The following is a 20,460-nucleotide window of genomic DNA, read 5'->3' on the forward strand; positions in this document are numbered from 1 at the left end:
CTGAGCAGTAACCGACAGAGAAATTACAAAGGAAGTTCCTTTAAGGGAAGTGAGGCCAGGTTTTATAACCACCAGGGGGAGAGAGCACATAAAAAAAGGGCTAAACCATTAGCAATCTACTAAATCTTAGGCAGAGCAATTGCCCACCAAACTCAGGCCCCTAGGGACACAGCTTCTTAGTATGTATTTTATGAAGCAACATGTAGAGCTTCTTCCAATAAGCTGAGTAATGAACTCCCACTTAAACACCACTCTAATTTATAACCTGCTTCCTCCTTCCAAGAAGACATTTATTATATGTACAAAAGGTTTAAAGTAATTGCAAAATACCCAATTTTTTTTTTTAAAAAAGGGTAAATATCTGGCAGTTGCATTACTGTTCTCTTAGGTCACTCATCCTTTCAGAGGTACCCCAACATCGGACCCCTGGATTCCCTGGTTTCAACTTGCCCTTAACAGTCCTCCCTCCCCGCTTCCCTCGCCTTCACTCCCTTTCCGCAGCCAACTCTGTCCCCACCCGTCTGACACGCAGTTACTTTGGAGGCAGCACCCATTGCCTTGGCCGCCAGCCCGAAGGCCAGCCAGATGCCCTCCTGACTGTGACCTCTAGACGTTGCTCTCCTGGGCCAGATAAAGATTTGTTTGGTCTTTACATGGAGAGAATGTGTGAAAAACCAGGTGCTCTTATTACCATGACATAATTTCAATAAGCACTTATGTTCCAGACCCAACTACTAAAATGCTGAACATCAATCAGTTCGTGTAATCTTCATAAAAAACCCCGCGAAGCGGGTTCTAATCCTACCGCCGCGTCCCAGGTGAGGACGCTGAGGCACAGCGAAGGGTCTCAGAGCTCATCAACCAGGGAACGTGGTTTGCGCCCGGCTGGGCAGGGCCCCTCGGGCACTTTCCCTCGCCTGCGCTCGGACGGTGCCGAGCGGCTGTGGGATGCGGGCCGCGTGGGGGCCGGCGCGCACCCACAGGGCCGGACGCACAGACAGACCTGCTACCTGGCCATTGCTCGCGTGGGGAATGGCCGGCGTTCTCCTTGAGGCGGGGCCCGCACCTTCCCCTCGAGCGCAGGGCGCCTGATTACCCGCGGCCCCGGCAGGCACGTGACTGGCGGTGTGGGCGCGCGGGGCCCGCGGTGGGGCGGGCCAGTCCTCCGTCGGGGGCGGGGTCTGGTGGGAGCCCCGCCCCGTCCCGGACCAGTTAACTGGCGGCGGCGGGCTCCTACTTCAGGCGCAGCGGACGAAGGAGGTGGTGTTCCCGTAGCCACGGCCATGGCCACGGTGCGGGAGAAGGCGGCGGCGCTGAACCTGTCCGCTCTTCCCAGCCCGGCGCAGAGGCCTCCCGGTAGGTGCTGAGGACCCTGTCCGGGGAGGGGAAGGGTCACCGGGCGGGCAGGTGAGCTGAGGCTACTGTTCTCGCGCGGGATACACTTTCTGAATAAGGAATATTTCAATGAATACAGCTTTTTGACTTGTTTTTTTTAATGGTTGCATGACATTAGGAAAGATGCTGGTGAATTCTGCCACCAGTTTAATATCTTTGGGGGCACTTTGCTTAGTATCTTGGTTTCTTTAAATGTCCAAACAAACGGAATCGGATGATCAGTTACAAAATTTCCATTCTAGCATATCTATAACTCAGTAAATATAGTTAAGATATCCAGATAACACTTGGCTTTTTTCCCCCCCTTTTTGCAAAAGTTGCAACTTTTCCCCCTTTCTGTAGCTGCAGTGTGGGGTATTAGGTGAATTGGTTCCTATCTGACAAAAAGCTTTTCGTTTGTAAAACGCTAACCAGGTGTCAGTGGTCAGTGAATTGACTTGGGTCAAATGGGTGCACCTCAGTGGCCCCAGTCTTGTGTTTGACTTATAATTAGTAATGTTCCTTTTAATCTTCAAAAGTTAATGACAAATTGTGATTAAGAACTGCTTTTCTTCTGTACTTTTCTAAGAACAATCATAATATTGACCTATTCTGATCCAATTTAAAGGATTCAGAAAAGCACATGATATCTACATTCAGAATTTTTTTCTTGTTTTACATTGTGAAGGAAAATACTTTTCATCATTTGAGAATTTAAATCAAATGATACTGGAAATAGTCATGAGAAATCTTTAGGCTCACTTTCTGAGTGAAAGAAATTCCCAAATTTTACATAATTAAAAATATGGCATCCTATTTTCTCCAACAACTGAAATACCAATTCTAAGCTTGGGGCATTTGTGAACAGATTCTTAGATGGTGGAAGGGAATATGTGTTCAAAATTAAGTAGAGGACTTTCAGAAAGAAGAGTTGAAGTTCTGCTTAGTGGATTTGAACCCAAGGACAAGACCACTGTTCTCTGCACACCAGGTGCAGTGGCAGAAAAGGGCCCACTGCCTTTTCTCATTTGTTTGGCTTGCTACTGTCGCAACCTACCTGTTAGCATTTGTTAGCAACCTACCTCTTCCACCCTTTAGTTGCCTTGTCCCGGTCCCAGTAAGCACAGTAATAGGAGCCTCCGTTTCTGGTTCCTTGCCATTCCCTTTCTGTGTGCTCTGGCAAGCAGCTTTGCACGTTTGTTTCTCTACCGATTAATAACTCTGCCATACCTTAAAGGGGCTGTACGACTAGGGACCTGATTTGTGTAGAAAAGTCTGTATGTTAACTTTCAGTAAGTACTTCAAAGATATTTGTCTTTTAATATAGACAAACAAGAAAGTGGTATGTTATCCTGCTATCCCTTTATACTGTAACTTAATTCTTTGAATTCACCTGGTATCACTTTTCCAGGGATCTCAAAGTACTTCCCATATGCTATTTCATTAATCTGTATGAATTAAAGCAGTGGCCAATGCCTACTTTTGTTGATAGCTCTCTTAACATATTTTTAAATTGTCCTTATTAGTAGAGATTTATTTTACATACTTTACCTGCCTGCAGGCAATCTCAGTCTTCTGCATGACAATTCTAATGACATATAAGAGGAAAACAAACTTTGGACTCCCAAACCAATATGCAGTAAAAGTGTTGCAATACTGGAATCAGTGTACAGGAATTTTTCCCCACTCAGTCACAGCTGCCCAGTTTTAACACTCAGAACATAGTTCTCTACCTTTATCTATTGTCAGGATTTGGTTAGTATCTAATAAATATAGTCCTTTTCCTTTGTCTTGACAATTCTGTAATTAAGTAATGTCTTAAAACATCTTTTGATAAATATAATTCTGAAATAAAATTCTCTTAAATCTTAAATGATTTAGAATTCTTATATTTTCTGATGAAGAGTTAAATCCTCTGGCATGTTTCACATCTTGTCCTCACATCTGCTACTGGCCTTTATTTAATTGAATATTGTTCAGAGCTTGACATCATCATCCAGGTGGTATGAATAGGTAAAGAGCAGGGACTATGTCCTTTGAGGGTAGAGACTGTGTCCTATTAGTTCAGAGAAAGAAAGAGGAAGAAAGATTCTGTCACTTTTCTTTTTTACTTTGTGTGTGTGTGAGAAAATATTTTAAGTAGAGGATTTTTAGGTGTCTTTTTACTTTTTGAATAAATATTTAAAATTTTAGAATAGACTTAGATTTACAAAAAAGTTCCCATATGTCCTTCACTCAGTTTACCTTTTATTTACATCTGACATTAGTATAGTATATTTGTCACAATTAATGAACCAATATTGATACATTATTATTAACTAAGCCCACACTTAGATTTCCTCAGTTTTTGCCTACTGTCTTTTTTTTCTATTCCAGAATCCGCCTAAGAGATTACATTACATTGAGTCCATGTCTCATTAGGCTCTTCTAAATTGTGACAGTTTCCCCCTTTATTTTCTGTTAATCGCTGTGTACTGTGCTAGCCACTTTACATATGTTGTTTCAAATGATCCTCACAGTAACTGAGAGAAGTGGAATTAACTCTGTTTTGAAACAAAAAGGTTGGGTAGTTCGTCCAAGGTTGCATTATTTTATTTTTTATTTGGTAACATTTTAAAAATATTTTTAAAATTGATTTCATAAATGAAGGGAGAGGGAGAGAGAGATAGAAACATCAATGATGAGAGATAATCATTGATTGGCTGCCTCCTGCACACCCCCTACTGGGGATCAAGCCCACAACCCGGGTATACGCCCTTGACCGGAATCGAACCTGGGACCTTTCAGTACACAGGCCAATCCTCTATCCATTGAGCCAAACCAGCTAGGGCAGATTGCATTATTTTAGTAAATGATGGAGCCAAGATTGGAACCGAAGTCTCTGGGATTTCAAAACCTATGCTCTTATTTTATGCTTTGTATTCACAGAACCTACCACTGTACCTACTGCATTAACACAAGTTTCCAAGTCTGAACCATATTTGATCAACCAAAAGTTTCTGAACTTTGGCACTATTGACATTTGCTTTGTTTTCGTGGCTGGCCCTGTGCATTATTGGATGTTTAGCAGCATCTCTGGACCCTCGACCCACTAGATGCCAGTAGCATCCCCCCTCCTCAGCTTGTGACACCATAATGTCTCTTAGACATTGTCAAATGTCTAGTGGGGAGTAAAATCACCCACTGTGAATCACTGTGTTAACCCTTCTTTTAAAAAGTTGGTAATAATTTACAAGTATTGAATAACCAACTGTATTATGTGAAGCACTCCATAAGTCATTTAAATAATTTGAGTCTCTGTAAACTATAAGGAAATTTGAAAGAAATAAGGCACCAGGTCACTATTCTTCAAATTTTGTGGAAACTGTTCTGGCTGGGTTTACTCGGTGGTTACAGTGTTGGCCATCAGACTGAAGGGTCTTGGGTTGGATTCCCAGTCAAAGGCACATACTTCGGTTGCAAGGTGGTCAGGGCATGTGTGGTAGGCAACCAATCCATGTGTCTCTCTCACATGGATGTTTGTTTCTCTCTCTCCTCCCCCAACTCCCTCCCTCAACTCTCTCTTTAAAAAAAAAAATGGAAAAAATACCTTCGGGTGAGGATTAAAAAATAAAATTTTGTGGAAACTGCCTATGAGCTATCTGCATTTGGAGGGTGGTAAAGGGGTAGTTTAATGCCTGAAAATGAAATTATTACATATTCATTTTTAGCATATTTTAGTAATTCTGTGTGTATGTTTATCTTACATTGGGATCCAGTTTTATTTATTTTTATTGGTTGATTTGAGAAACAAGCATTGATTTGTTGTTCTACCTATTTATGCATTTATTGGTTGCTTCTATTTTTTTAAACTAATTTTAGAGAGAGGAAGGAGGAGATAAAGAGAGAAACATTGATGTGAGAGAGAAACAAGATATGAAAGCCCTAGCCAGTTTCACTCAGTGATTAGAGCGTCACAGGTTCAATTCTGATACCTCAGTTGCAGGCTTGATCTTAGGCCCTGGTCAGGGTGCCTGACATAAATTGTGGCAACCAATTTATGTTTCTTTCTATCTCTCCCCCTCCCTCTTAAAATCAATGGAGAAAAATATCCTTGGGTGAGGATTAACAATAACAACAAAAAAGATGTGAGAGAAAAACATTGATTGGCTGCCCTCCCCCCCCCCCCCCCCCCCCGCCCCACACACACCCATCTTTTGGTGTATTGGGCAGTGCTCCAACCAACTGAACCACAATGGCCAGGACTATTTTTTCTTCTTCTTTTCTTTTTAATTTGAATTTTATATTGTTGACACTATTGTAGATCTCCCATTTCCCCACCCTTGCCCACTTCCACCCAGCCCCCATCACCCCCTCCCTCAGCCCTCACCACACTATTTTCTGTGTCCTTGGGTTATGTACATATTTTCTTTAGCTAATCCCTTTATCTTCCTTTATCCAGTCCCCTCCACCCCACTCCTCTCTGACATTTGTCAGTCTGTTCCATGTATTCATTGGTTGCTTCTTTGTATGTGTCCTGACAGGGATTGAACCTGCAACCTTGGCATATCAGAACAATGCTCTAACCAACTGAGCCTCCTGACCAGGGCCATGGGATCCAATTTTATCCTATCTAATAAAAGAGAAACATGGTAATTGGTGTACAACCGCTACCCTTCCCATTGGCTAATCAGGGCAATATGCAAATTAACTGCCAGCCAAGATGGCGGCCAGCAGCCAAGCAGCTTGAAACTAAGATGAGGCTTGCTTGCTTCAGTGATGGAGGACTCCAACGTTCCCCACCTGCCGCTGCAGGCCTCAGAGCTGCAACTCTAAGCAACTATGTAACAAATATAGAAGCTAAACAAAACCCCAGAAACCTGCTTTAGTCTGCCAGGCTTCAGCCAGCAGGATCGCACCATTGTAAGCAAAGGCCAGAAACCTACTTTCAGCAGCGGAGGCCTAAGAGCTGGAGCCAAGCCTCAAAGCTAAAGCTGGCCCAGAATAAAAAAGAAAAAAGAAAAAAAGGAGCTGTTGGGAGCTTCAGTCACCCCCACCCTGAAAACTGCCCTCAGCCCCTCACCCAGACTGGCCAGGCACCCCAGTGGGGACCCCCACCCTGAAGGGTGTGTGACCAGCTGCAAACAGCCATCATCCCCTCACCCAGGCTGGCCAGGCACCCCAGTGGGGACCCCCACCCTGATCCAGGACACCCTTCAGGGCAAACCAGCTGGCACCCACCCGTGCACCAGGCCTCTACCCTATATAGTAAAAGGGTAATATGCCTCCCAGCACCGGGATCAGCGTGACAGGGGGCAGCGCCCAAACCCCCTAATCGCCCTGCGGCTCTGTGTGTGACAGGGGGCGGGGCCACAACCTCCCTATCCACCCTGCTCTGTTCGTGACAGGAGAAGGCACCCCAACCCTCTGATCAGCCCTGCTCTGTGCCTGGTAGGGGGGAGCTCCCCAAGCCCCTGATCGCCCTGCGGCTCTGTGTGTGCCAGGGTGCGGCGCCCAACCCCCTGATGGGCCCTGCTCTGTGCGTGACAGGGGGAAGCACCCCAACCCCCTGATTGGCCCTGCTCTGTGCATGACAGGGTACGGAGCTCCAACCCCCTGATTGGCCCTGCTCTGTGCGTGACGGGGTGGTGCCGCAACCTCCCCATTGACCCTGCCTTGAGTGTGACAGGGGACGGTGCCCCAACCCCCCAATTGGCCCTACCCTGAGCATGACTGAGGGTGGCATCACAACCTCCTGATCGCCCTGCTCTGTGCATGACGGGGCGGCGCCCCAACTCCCCAATCAGCCCTGCTCTGAGCCCGACCAGGGGCTGCACCTAGGGATTGGGCCTGCCCTCTGCCACACGGGAGCAGGTCTAAGCCAGCAGGTCGTTATCTCCCGAGGGGTCCCAGACTGCGAGAGGGCACAGGCCGGGCTGAGGGACCCCATCTCCCCCCCGAGTACACAAATTTTTGTGCACCGGGCCTCTAGTAATGTGTATATTGATCTAAGGAGTTAACATAAACTCACTATTTCAATTATTATGTAAGTGTTTTAGTCCTTAAATAGGTTTTGCTAGCAGGACCACAGTTGATGCTGACTGCACAGATCATGGTTGATGTTGATTATCCCCTTGTAACTCTTGAGTAAGTGTCATTTCCTGACATGTCTGCCTTATGACTTGATTTTTAGGAACTATTATAGTAATAGCTTGATTATTTAGTGTGCATTTTTAGAAGTGAAGATGGTTATTTGTTGTATCACAAATACATATCAGAGTTCAATATTAGAAGCTTAACTTTTTTATTATTGGTAATTCTTTTTGGTAGACTTCAAATACATAAAAGGGCAGGTGTTTGCTTTTGAAAAAAGGCTATTGTTTTCAAGCAAATAAAGGTGAGACTGCTTGATAAATGAATATTAACTAGCCTAGATTTATGTAGTGCTTAAAAACATGTGTAGTATGCTACAGATCTGATTTAAAACAATCTCTGAGCCTCTTGTTAGGCCACCTTCCAAAAAGCTTTTTATCTGATAGGGTAAAATTTTTTGTATGTTTCATTTCATACTATGTTGTATTTGGAGCTCAATATCTACATCTAAATGGAGAGGTATAATTTCAGTCTCTAAAATCCTATAATCAGCAGTTTAGATCTGAAGCCAGCATTAAACATAGCATTCAACTCTTATAGCACTAAATGGAGAAACCAACCAAGAGGTAAACCTTTTATTCAGGGTGATCGCAGCTGGTCTTTGGACTCTTTGAATCTTTGGTAATGATGATTTTAGAACACATTTGACCAAACATAAATAAGGAAGCATCAAGATGTAAACAGTACCCTGGCTGGTCTGGCTTAGTGGATTGAGCATCGGCCTGCGGACTGAAGAGTCCCAGGTTCGATTCCGGTCAAGGGCACATGCCTGGGTTGTGGGCTCCATCCCCAGTGGGGGATGGGCAGGAGGCAGCTGATCAATGATTCTTTATCATCATTGATGTTTCTATCTCTCTTTCCCTCTCCCTTTTTCTCTAAAATCAATAAAAATATATTTTTTAAAAAAGTTGTAAACAGTGATAAATTTTAAAGAATTTTCCAACTCACATACACATGAGTTTTGAGGATAAGCTACAGCTTCAATTCTGGTTGCTGGGCTTACAAAGCATTCATTGTACACTTCTGATTTCTTGAATTCTGTTTAGAAATCACAATAATTCATCTTACTGGACATGGTCTGCTATACCAATGTTCATTTCAGCTATTAGATGGTGATAAATAAGAAGTTTAAAAATAGCATGTTGGGGAATCTGTGTTCAACTGGTGAAGTCAGCATTAAAAAAACAGGTTACCCTGGTGTGGGTTTTGGCACATTTACTTGTTAGATCCAGGATATATTATGTATTAAAGTATCTGTATGAACATGAGCTAGTTTGGGTTTGTGGGTGGCAATGCTTGAGGGGAACTATCTCATTGTGCAAAGGTTGGGAATTAATGGCCAGTGAGAACAGAGGGGACCTGAAAGGGCTGAATTGTATCATGCCTAGAGGACTCTGAAAAGATTGTGTGGCTCACAGGTGCCTACTATTCTGCTCTAACCTGTTCTTTAATCTTTTATACTGTGTTATCCAACCTGAAAAACTTCCTGATTTCCCATATTTAAGCAGCAAGTTAATATAAGGAAATTTATTATGTACTTCTTAATTCCCTTGTGCAGATTAGCCTTTTCCACGTCATTGAGGCTGTGTATTCCCTACCTCTCACCCACTTCCGTTGTCTTATTGATCTCAAATTAATAAGTGACTCAGCCTTATCTTTTAGAGTTTGTATGCCAACCTACTTGTAGCTCAGCTGACTTATGTGTTTCATCATTAATATTATCACTAAACCAGAAGTCTGTTTCACTGGTACTTAAAAGGCAATCTGATCTCTGCAAGACTGAATCTGTCTTATTTTCCGTTCCTGTTTTACCCCTGTGTACTGTGGATAGGACATATTATAGAATTTATGATATCCTGCCTTATTTTAGGAGTGCTAACTACTAAGTGTTTTTAAATAACTTAGTTAAGGGTTCACAAATCTTAAAGTTGTGTATTTCGTTTCTCCTGATCTTATTGGCTCATTTAAAGGTCTTTCACTTAATCCAATTCTTCAATGAAAATTAAGGCTAAAACTATCTGGTGGCTTACTTTTTATTGAATTTATTGGGGCCCTAGCCGGTTTCACTCAGTGGATAGAGCGTCAGCTTGTGGACTGTGGTCCCTGGTTCGATTCCGGTCAAAGGCACATGCCCTGGTTGTAGGCTCGATCCCCAGTAGGGGGTGTGAAGGAGACAGCCAATTAATGATAGTCTCTCATCATTGAAGTTTCTATCTCTCCCTTCCTCTCTGAAATCAATAAAAATATATTTTAAAAAATAAAAATATTTTTAAAAAGAATTTATTGGGGTGACATTGATTGGTGGCTTGCTTTAATATATTTATATTTAAGTACTAGGAAAAACTAGTTTATATTTACTACCTATGAAACTGAGGGCAAGTTTGTTTAATTCACTAAGCCTTAATTACCTCAAAATAGGATTGTTAGTGACTGTTTCAGAGAATTTTATCAGGATTAAGTGAGAGAAGGCAGAGCTTGTCATATTGTAAGTACTAAATGTTAGCTATTAATAATACAATGAAGATATGAAGAAGACTAAAAAGCAGACATTAAGTTCATTTAAATCTTCACTATAATCTCTACTAGTTTAGGAAGTTAAGCATAGTAATGGCTAATACTCCTTCTGTTTAGTCATTGTGGCTGGAAACAGCATAGCTGCTCCTGAGTCCTGGATACCATTAATGACCTGGACATATTTTGAGATTCCATCAAATGCCTGATTCTGGCTTTATTCAGTAGAGACCAAATACTGTACCAGCATTAAATCTAGTTCCAATTTGATTTATCTAGTTGATTCTCTATAATTTCATTCTTAAAACTGCTCACATGGTATTTGGAAAACGGGAAGAAATTTCCTCCTTCTTTGTTTATTACTAGATTATAAAGTATCTTGAATTTTAAAATAGAATTTTGATAATTAAAAACAACCGATGATTATTTAAAATAACATCATAATAATATGCCGAAGCCAGATTGGCTCAGTGGATAGAGCGTCAGCCTGCAGACTCAAGGGTCCCAGGTTCGATTCCGGTCAAGGGCATGTACCTGGGTTGCGGGCACATCCCTAGTGGGAGATGTGCAGGAGGCAGCTGATCGATGTTTCTCTCTCATCGATGTTTCTAACTATCTCTCTTCCTTCCTCTCTGTAAAAAATCAATAAAATATATTTAAAAAAATAAAAAAATAAAATAACATCATAATAATAGGTAGATAGAAAATTAGCCCTAACCGGTTTGGCTTAGTATATAGAGCGTTGGTCTGCGGACTGAAGGGTCCCAGGTTTGATTCCGGTCAGGGGCATGTACCTTGGTTGCGGGCATATCTCCGGTGGGGGGTGTGCAGGAGGCAGCTGATCGATGTTTCTCTCTCATTCTAACTCTCTATCCCTCTCCCTTCCTCTCTGAAAAAATCAATAAAATATATTAAAAAAAAAAAAAAGAAAAAGAAAATTACTCATCAGCTTTTGGTATTGAAAATCTACAAATAAGCAGTCAAGGGCTTTATGTATATGTGTGTTTGTATGTTAGTAATTTTCATGGTAAAGATGTTAACATTTCTAGTAGCTACAAAATTATAGTATAATTAGAGCCCCGGTGCACGAATTCATGCACAGGTGAGGTCCCTTGGCCTGGCCTGCAATCGAGGCTTGCCAGTCAGGGAGAGGGACCGCGAGAGGTTGGCGGGCCGCAGGAAATTGGCTGTGGGAGCACACTGACCACAAGGGGGCAGCTCCTGTGTTGAGCGTCTGCTCCCGGGTGATCAGTGCACCTCAAAGCTACCAGCCGGTCATTTGGTCGTCTGGTCATAATGGTTGCTTAGGCTTTTATATATCTGGTCATAATGGTTGCTTAGGCTTTTATATATATAGATGGTCGACTACACTCATTAAATTAATTGCAACACAAAAGATGAATTCCAAATGACCCACTTAAAATTTATGATTCTAGTGAATTAAGTGGAGTTTTCATGTCCTTCAGGAACTTATCTTTGCTTTCACCTTCCATATTCTATTTTACCTAAGAAGGCAGGAATGTAATTTCCATCAGTAGTTTCCTTAATTACAATTCCCCATATTCCTTACTGTTTTACTGATGCAACAACCATGTGTATGTATCTATAATTATATCTCTATCTATCTATCTATCTGATTGATAATGCTTTAAAATTATATAGAACATGAGCCAAATCCAATACCACCTCTTATAATGTCTGGAATTGCCCTTAACCTGTGTGAGTTTGTTTTCCATCTTTTAAAAAGAAATGATATCTCCCTCATAGGGTTGCTATGAAGATTAGATCATTAATGCACTTAATAGAGTTCCTTGCACATAATTGGTAACTGCCACAAGGTCCTACTTGATCTGCAAACCCTGAGCCCCAAACCCTATTTCTACTCTTCTCTGATCTCACTTCCTACTGTTCTCTCCCTTTGTCACCCACACAAACCATGCTGGTCTCCTTCTTCTTCTCAAGGCCTGTGCTCTTCTGTTCTCTCCGCTCTTCCCCCTAATATATGCATAGCTTGTTTTCTGTTGTTGTAGTTTTTTGCTGTTGTTTTTATAGAGGAAGGGAGAGAGAATGGAGAGATAGAAATTTTGACGAGAGAGAAACATCATCGATTGGCTACCTCCTGCGTGGCCTCTACTGGGAATCGAGCCCACAATCCAGGCATGTGCCCTGACTGGGAATCATACTGGTAACCTCGTGGTTCATGGGTCAACGCTCAACCACTGAGCAACACCAGCCGGGCTGCTTCCTGGTTTTTAAATGGTGCCCAGAAACTCAGGTTTCTGCTCAGAAATCACATGGTCAGGAAGGTGTTTCCTGATGTCCATCTAAAATAGCATTTTCTTCCTTAGCTAGCTTTACTTTTTCTTCTTAGCATTGATCTAACATATCTGTATTGTCTGTATCTTCCCATAAAGTATACATCCATGAGAACAGGGACTTTATTTTGTTCACTTTGTATCCTAGTACACAGGACAGTGTTTAGCATATAGTGGGCATTACATTTTTAAATGAATTGTTACTAATAATTTGATATTTCAATAAGAAGCTGACTTCACAATTGTTCCTTTTAATAACTTTAGAAATTGCCACTTTTTGCTTAAGGATTGCTTAGACCTTATCATAAATAAATAAGGTTACTCTGTGATTTTTTTCCATTCCAGGTTTCAGTGTGGCCCAGAAACCATTTGGAGCCACATATGTGTGGAGTAGCATTATAAACACTCTTCAAACACAAGTGGAGGTGAAAAAACGAAGGCACCATTTAAAAAGACACAATGACTGCTTTGTTGGTTCAGAAGCTGTCGATGTTATTTTTTCTCACCTAATTCAGAATAAATATTTTGGTGATATAGATATTCCTCGGGCCAAAGTAGTAAGAGTGTGTCAAGCACTTATGGACTACAAAGTATTTGAAGCAGTTCCAACCAAAGTCTTTAGAAAAGACAAAAAACCTATGTTTGAAGATAGTAGTTGCAGCCTTTATAGATTCACAACAATACCCAACCAAGACAATCAATTTGGCAAAGAGAATAAACTACATTCACCTTCTAGGTTAGTATATAATATAAGGTTATCATGGGCATACTGGCAGGATTTTGTCTACCTATTAATAAGATGCTGACTGGCTTTGTTTCTTTTGAATTAGTAAATTAGGCTAAAATCTGGGTTTGTGGATAAATTTGATCAAGTAGAGTGAACTTTTATTTTTTTGCTATCTTTTAGAATTCTTGTTTGTTTCTGCTAAATATAAAATATGAACAATCAACAAACTGATTTTTCTGCTTCAAGTTACAATTTATAGTGTAAAAAATGTTAGCTTATTCACAAAATGGTATGAGAACAGAGAAGGTGAACACAGGCAGGTAGGGTATTACTAGATTCCACAAAATGGTAGATATGAAGTATGAAAGGCATGTGGGAGCTAGAATGCACAGGTTTCATATGACATATTAAGGAGTTTGTGCCTGGTCATACAGTTTTGAGAAGCCACAGAAAGATTTTAAGCAGGATGAGATTGCATTTTAGAAGGGCCATCCTGGTAGCTGTACGGTCAGCCTAATGGGGAGAGCCAGTTTGGAATCTATTGCAATATTGCAGTCTACAGATGAGGCTGAAGCAAATGGTGAAGATGAGGGAGACATATAAAGGGAGACCGTGGGACAGAACTGTAAAACCCCAGTGACTGAAATGAATGTAGGTGATAAGTACATAATGAACTGAGTTATTTGTTATAAAAAAAAAAAACCTTTTTCCTTTTATTCCCCTCACCTCAATCGTGCAGAGGTAATTGAAGCTCTTATAATTCAGAGGTGACACAAGTTTAATGTATTGACTTTCAAATATTTTAAAACTATATATTTAAAACATAATAAAATTTACCGCTATATGTGGGAAGGAAATATGAGGGTAAGGTAGGGCAAGTCAATACTTTCCAGATGCAGGTCCACACGCTTTATCCGAAACCTCTGGGGACCTGACTGATTCGTTTAGGAATTTGGAACTTAGGAGAGTTTAGAAAGGTATTTTGTACATATATATTAGATAACACCCCTAGAAGGATCTTTAAGCAACTTATTAATGTTTTTGCAGTAAACAAAACATTCATACTAACTGGGATTCATAAAAACTATGATAGTCTCAAAACAAGTTTTGTCATTATATGAGTTCTGAATAAACTTTAGATTTTTTCCAAGCTTTTTGGGTTTCAGAATTGTGACTAAAGGGTTGTAGATTTGTATTTGGAGAATGATTAGCACTGTCTACAAAAGAATGCCCCAGGAATAGAGATAACTAATAAAAAACATTAAGCATAATGAAGTTTGTTTTAAAATTCAGACTAACATTTTAGTCATTGAGTTACTTAAATCTAAATGTTCAAAGGAGAATTTAGAGTATGTATATTTAGGCCTAATAAAAAAGGTGGGATGTTTTGTATGTTATTCTACTCTTAGAATTTGCATGTATTGTGTTTTTACTCAAATACATAAACTTTCTAGAAACTCTTGGCTCTCGAATACTAAAATATTTCTGTGGGCTTACTAATAAGCATTATTTTATGAAATAAATTCATTTTAGGTATACAGATGCATTTTTTAAATCATCTGATATCAAATCAGCAAGTTTAGAGGACCTGTGGGAAAATCTGAGTTTAAAGCCTGCTAACTCCCCTCATGTAAATATCTCTGCAACTCTGTCTCCACAAGGTAAGTTAAAGATGATGCAAGTAAGAAGCAAAAGGCTAATTTCAAATAAAGTTATTTAAAATTGTTTCAATTTTAACCTTTTTTAGAATTTAAATATTCAAAGCACAAAGAAAGGGCACACTGTGTATTAAAACTGTTTATATTAAGTTTTAACAGAGGTCTATTATCTTTAACAAATAGATCAGTGTTGCAATTCTTGAACACTGACTTTTGTCCTGTCAGCTGGCAGAAGTTCAAATCTGAAATGTTTTGCACGCAGATTTTTATTTAAAATATGCTTTCAGATATTTATTTCCTTAAGATTTTATTAGATTAAATAAAAATTTGAAAATTCCATTAAAATAGTAACAGAATTCTTATATTCTTCCTTGTCTGTGGAAATGGAATATAGTTTCATGACTGATTTCCACCTTCCCTCCCCCATCCTAGTTGTGGAAACCCTGAGTGGAATAATCTGCAGCCAAGAGTTTCAAATGAGTTTTCAGATTGAATGAACCATTCTTTCTTCCAAAGTCCTTATTAACATGCTTTATGACTTGATTTCTTATCTCTGCCATATTGCTTTTTATAGTACAAGAATGAAAGGAATTCCTGTTGTCCAAAGTCTGTTCTCCTACACTTTAAACAAATCTTGAATTGTTTTCAGAAATCACTTAATAAGGTTGACTATTTCTCTCTCTCTTACTTTTTTTTTTGTCACAATTTATTAGCTTATATCTGTCTAGACAAATCTCATGGTGAACATTTAGTAACTATTGTTATTTTTCGCCCTGTCATTTTTCCTGTGTAGTTATTAATGAAGTTTGGCAAGAAGAAACAATTGCGCGTCTACTACAACTTGTAGACCTTCCACTTCTTGACTCCTTACTCAAACAGCAAGAGGTTGTATCTAAAGTTGCTCAACCTAAGAGGCAGCCTGACTTGGTCAACAATAGTAACTACCTGGATCGAGGGATTCTCAAGGCTTATGGTGACTCTCAGTATGTGGAACTACATATAATAATTTGAGTGTGCTTGTAGGATGGTTATAGCTAATTAAGATAATCTTTTGAGTTCTTCTGTCCATAGAATCAGATATGCATTGTCAGTTGATATTATCAGTATTTGGGAAAGTAAAGAACAAAATCACTGTGGTCAAAATTAGAAAGAGATTTATATTTCATTATTTTTCATATTCATTTTTGTTTCACATATAACTTACTTGTGCATCAAGTGAAGAAAATGATTATGCTCCATCTTCTTATCTTTGTTAAAATGTAGGTCTGTTAGGTCTCTTAGGGGTGTGGGTCTTCAAAGAAACCTGGAAAAAATGAACAGATTTGGCAAATTCTTAGAATCTTTTGACCACATATGCTTAAAAAATTTTTTTAAATTTACTTATTGATTTTAAAGAGAGACATTGACTTATTGTTTCACTATTTATGCATTCATTGGTTGTTTCTTGTATGTGCCCTGACCAGGGATCATACCGCAACCTTGGTGTATTGGGACAATGCTCTAACCAACTGAGGTACCCGGCCAGGGCTCCACATGTGCATTTTATATGCCTCTAGAATATCTGTTAAATATGTATTTTTAAATTAACTAGTTTTGTTAAATAAATATAATGAAAGTAACTCTTGTTTCACCTCTACCATTCTCCTGAATATAAATCTTAAGATTTAAAGGCTTAAATTAACTTCAAGTTAAGGAAATTATGATTTTTCCCCCCCTTAAAGCAGAGCGCTATATTCCTTAAAACTTTGGAGCTCCTCTCCTAAATATAATTATTAAAGGTTAAAATCTTGTATTTTAAGCTCATTTAATTTTTAATAATTTGCCTTAGCAGATAGTGTTCCAGCAGTTAGAGAGATGGAAATGTTAGAAAGAAATACAACTTAACATGTTTAGTACTTCACCGGATCTACATTCCAGTGAGCTATTAATAAACAAATAGTTGAATGTCAAAAGCTAACTTAAAACCTTACATGTAAAAGTTAATCCCAACTTACTAGTTATTGAACTCTGCATGTATAATGGGAGCTTATTATTCTACAGGAATTTAAATTACATTTCTAAAACCTAAAGTAACGTGAAAACATTATGACCTTAAATTTAAATACAGAATCAGCAATTGTGCTAGATGTAACCTTAAAGATCATCTCGCTGCTTCTTATTATAAACTTGATGAAACTGATGCCCAGAGAGATGAAGTGACCTGCCCCAGATACTGCACCTGGGTGGTAGATACAGTTGTTCTGAGTCTATAGCAGTAGAGTACATGAATATTTTTAAACTATATATATTAACAAATCAAATATTAAAAGTTATTTTATGTCTTGAAATACAGCCTTTTTCTGAAGTCACTCAGCTGGTATTTTTATTAGAAATGGTAATTAATATTTAACTATTCTGAAACCCTACCTTATCTTTCTCTATTCTCTCAGCCAAAGTGAGAGATGACATCATATATAGAGCTCTGAAGTAAGGAACACTATATTAGAAAAATAGTGGTCTAGGAATCAGATCTGGGATCTAGTCCTGTCTGGGACCTTGAGCAAGTAACTTAAGAGTTTCTGTGCCTCTACTGTAAATGTAAAGAATAGAGTTTGAGTTTTGATGTCCTTTTTAGCTCTATATTGTACTGGATAGCTTCCATTTTCACTTTTTAAAAAGGTAAGAAAAAGAAGACATTTAATAAGCTGAACTTTTTATCTGTGATACATGACCTCTCTATATATTAAAAAAAATTACACATATCTTTACCTAAGTGTGTAGACATTTATCCTGGTGGCAAACTGGAAATAGCTAGTAAATTGGGTACTATGTGTATATTTGTTACTGTTGGCTTTTTACAATGGTTCTTTTTTCCCCACATAGGGAAGATGAGTGGCTCTCTGCAGCAACTGACTGCTTGGAATACTTACCAGACCAGATGGTGGTGGACATAAGCAGAAACTTTCCTGAGCAACCAGATAGAATAGACTTAGTGAAAGAACTTCTGTTTAATGCCATTGGCAAATATTACAGTAGTAGGGAACCTCTGTTAAATCACTTATGTGATGTTCATAATGGAATTGCAGAGCTCTTAGGTAAGTAAGAATCTTACTGGATACTAGAATTAGTATTTTGGAAGAAACAAGAAAAAAATTGTTCTCAAAATTAATCAGAATGGTATAACTTCAAGCTAGGAGTGAATCTGGATTGTATGTTTATTTCAAAACATCTAGGGATCATTTGGAAAGAGGCTTTGATAAGTTCTGAAGTGACCTACAACTTCTAGTGCCCACAGAATGCCACTCTCATTCGTTGGAAGTTCATTAAGCATAGAGTAGCTGTTCTCTTCTTTAGAAAGGAACACCAGTACCACCATCATTCTCCTTCAGTCTCTTCAAAATGGGACTCCTGCTTTGTCCCTCTACCAATATACCAGGCCATTTTTCTCAGGGAGGGTTGGATATATCAATACAGTACCTATAGTGTGCCCTTGAAATGTATTGAATTGATGGAAAACAGGCTGGAAATTTATGTACAAAGCCAAGACTTGGATTTAACATCCTAAGAGTAATATATGACAAGGACTTAGGATATTAGTTGCCAATTCGAGAATTGGCTTCCTTGATGGTATCAGTCATTCATTATAATTCCTAGTCTTTTTGTTTTATTTTTTGCTTTTGAAAATTATTTTGAATACATTTACTGTTCAGCTTAAGCTTTATCTTAATATTGTTCCCTTTAATATAGTCATATTTGGTCAAAATTAAAAGCACTTTTCTTTTGGCTAAAGTGAATGGGAAGACTGAAATAGCATTAGAAGCTACTCAGCTCTTTCTAAAGCTTCTGGATTCCCAGAGCAGAGAAGAGTTTAGAAGACTACTGTATTTCATGGCTGTTGCAGCACATCCTTCTGAATTTAAATTACAGAAAGAAGTAAGTCTTTTGTCTAAATGTTAACTGTATTCAGTATCCTTAATACTTATAGGACCCACGTGTCACATTATTCCATCATCAGCATGCTGAACTAGGATAATAGTTATTAATATTTAATGTTTGCCTTTTATGTTAAACTTTTAAATATCCATTAGGTATGTGCTATTTTATTTTATAGAGTGACAACCGAATGGTTGTGAAAAGGATGTTCTCAAAAGCTGTTGTTGACAATAAAAATTTATCTAAAGGCAAAACTGATCTTCTGGTACTCTTTTTAATGGATCATCAAAAAGATGTCTTTAAGGTAAAACTCTGAAAGTAGTCCATTTGAGTTTTTATAATAGGTCACTAGATTAAAATGCATTTGAATAATGTCCAATGTCTCCTCCTCCTCTTCCTATTCCTCCTCCTCTTCCTCTCCCTCCTCCTCCTTCACCCCTCCTCCCCCTCTCCTCCCCCTCTCCTCCTCCTTCTCCTCCTCCTCCTCCTCCTCCTCCTCCTCCTCCTCCTCCTCCTCCTCCTCCTTCTCCTCCCTTCTTCTTCTTCTTTTTTTTTTTTAAAGATTCCTGGAACTCTACATAAAATTGTCAGTGTTAAGCTCATGGCCATTCAGAAGGGAAGAGATCCAAATACAGGCACAGGTAATCTGAGAAATATTATTTTAATGATCGTCCAAAGATAAATTCCTACTATTTACTTGAAAGTGTTTTACTGTCAGTAATTGTACCTAATTTCAACTAAACTTTAAACAACCTCCTCAGACTTAGCAGAGCTTCCTTAAACTCAGATGCAGATTGACCAGCGTTAGAAAGTTGGCAGTGCTTAACATCTTCCGTGCATTTTATAAAATGGGGACTAAATATAAAAATATTGATTTTTATAGTTAAACCTAAAGAATAGATTCATTAACTGAACTTTTTACTCTTAATATTTAAGGATATACTTTTTGTGAGAGAATTGATCAAAGTGATTATTCGGACCATACACAGAAGACAACCAAGGATGAGCTATTGAGTTTATTAAAAACTATTGATAAGGATCCAAAACTGTCTGCCAAAGAGAAGAAAAAAATGCTAGGTCAGTTCTATAAGTGTCACCCAGACATCTTTATTGAATATTTTGGAGACTAAATTTCTAATGTCTGTATATCACTTGTGTTTTTTAAGAATTATGTATCTTAAAGACCCAATCACATTTGTAATTTTGAATGTTCTTCTAAATATGAAACTGTACTTAATAAAACCTTTTTGTATAACCTTTTGTGCCTGAAACTGAGTTATTAGATGGTGTATTGCTGTTAAGTATTGACCTCTCTTACGTGAGTTGATTTATAATTCTTGTGTATAAAACTTTCTAAAACATAAGAATTTAAATGACCTTATAGTGTTTACATAAGAAAGTATTAAACATTAAGAATGTCCATAATTACAAGTTAATAGGAATGTGGTTTGTACCTTAAGAGGTATTCCTTAAAGATACAAAATTTGATGAAGTAAATTTACTAATTAACAAAGACTGTAGACAAATTAGAAATTGAACTTTCCTAATGCTTTTGAAAACTTCAACATCTTTTATAACTTATTGTGGAAAATTTCAAACATATATAAAAAATGGGGAGGCCCTAACTGGTTTGGCTCAGTGGATAAAGCGTCGGCCTGCGGACTGAAAGGTCCCAGGTTCGATTCTGGTCAAGGGCATGTACCTTGGTTGTGGGCACATCCCCAGTAGGGAGTGTGCAGGAGGCACCTGAATCGATGTTTCCCTCTCATCGATGTTTCTAACTCTCTATCTCTCTCCCTTCCTCTCTGTAAAAAATCAATAAAATATATTT

The 20,460-nt window shown here is 38.9% G+C and overlaps 1 protein-coding gene across 1 annotated transcript; it reads left to right on the top strand.

Moving 5' to 3' along the window:
• The first annotated feature begins 1,245 nt into the window (after positions 1-1,245).
• On the top strand, positions 1,246-19,886 carry DEPDC7 (DEP domain containing 7). The gene is made up of 9 exons (XM_081100422.1): positions 1,246-1,356; positions 12,678-13,068; positions 14,593-14,720; positions 15,511-15,700; positions 17,580-17,791; positions 18,487-18,629; positions 18,808-18,933; positions 19,192-19,270; positions 19,566-19,886. Exons 1-9 carry the CDS (start codon positions 1,284-1,286, stop codon positions 19,757-19,759), a joined length of 1,536 nt encoding a protein of 511 aa, XP_080956548.1. The 5' UTR covers positions 1,246-1,283; the 3' UTR covers positions 19,760-19,886.
• Positions 19,887-20,460: the final 574 nt, after the last annotated feature.

This window comes from Myotis nattereri, assembly GCF_964212035.1.
Source record: "Myotis nattereri genome assembly, chromosome: 9".
NCBI classification, from domain to species: Eukaryota; Metazoa; Chordata; class Mammalia; order Chiroptera; family Vespertilionidae; genus Myotis; species Myotis nattereri.

Coding starts and splice junctions, on each gene's coding strand:
- DEPDC7 (XM_081100422.1), top strand. CDS start 1,284: ATGGCCACGGTGCGGGAGAAGGCGGCGGCGCTGAACCTGTCCGCTCTT. Junction 1,357..12,677: donor CCCGGCGCAGAGGCCTCCCG/GTAGGTGCTGAG, acceptor TTTCCATTCCAG/GTTTCAGTGTGGCCCAGAAA. Junction 19,271..19,565: donor AGATCCAAATACAGGCACAG/GTAATCTGAGAA, acceptor TTAATATTTAAG/GATATACTTTTTGTGAGAGA.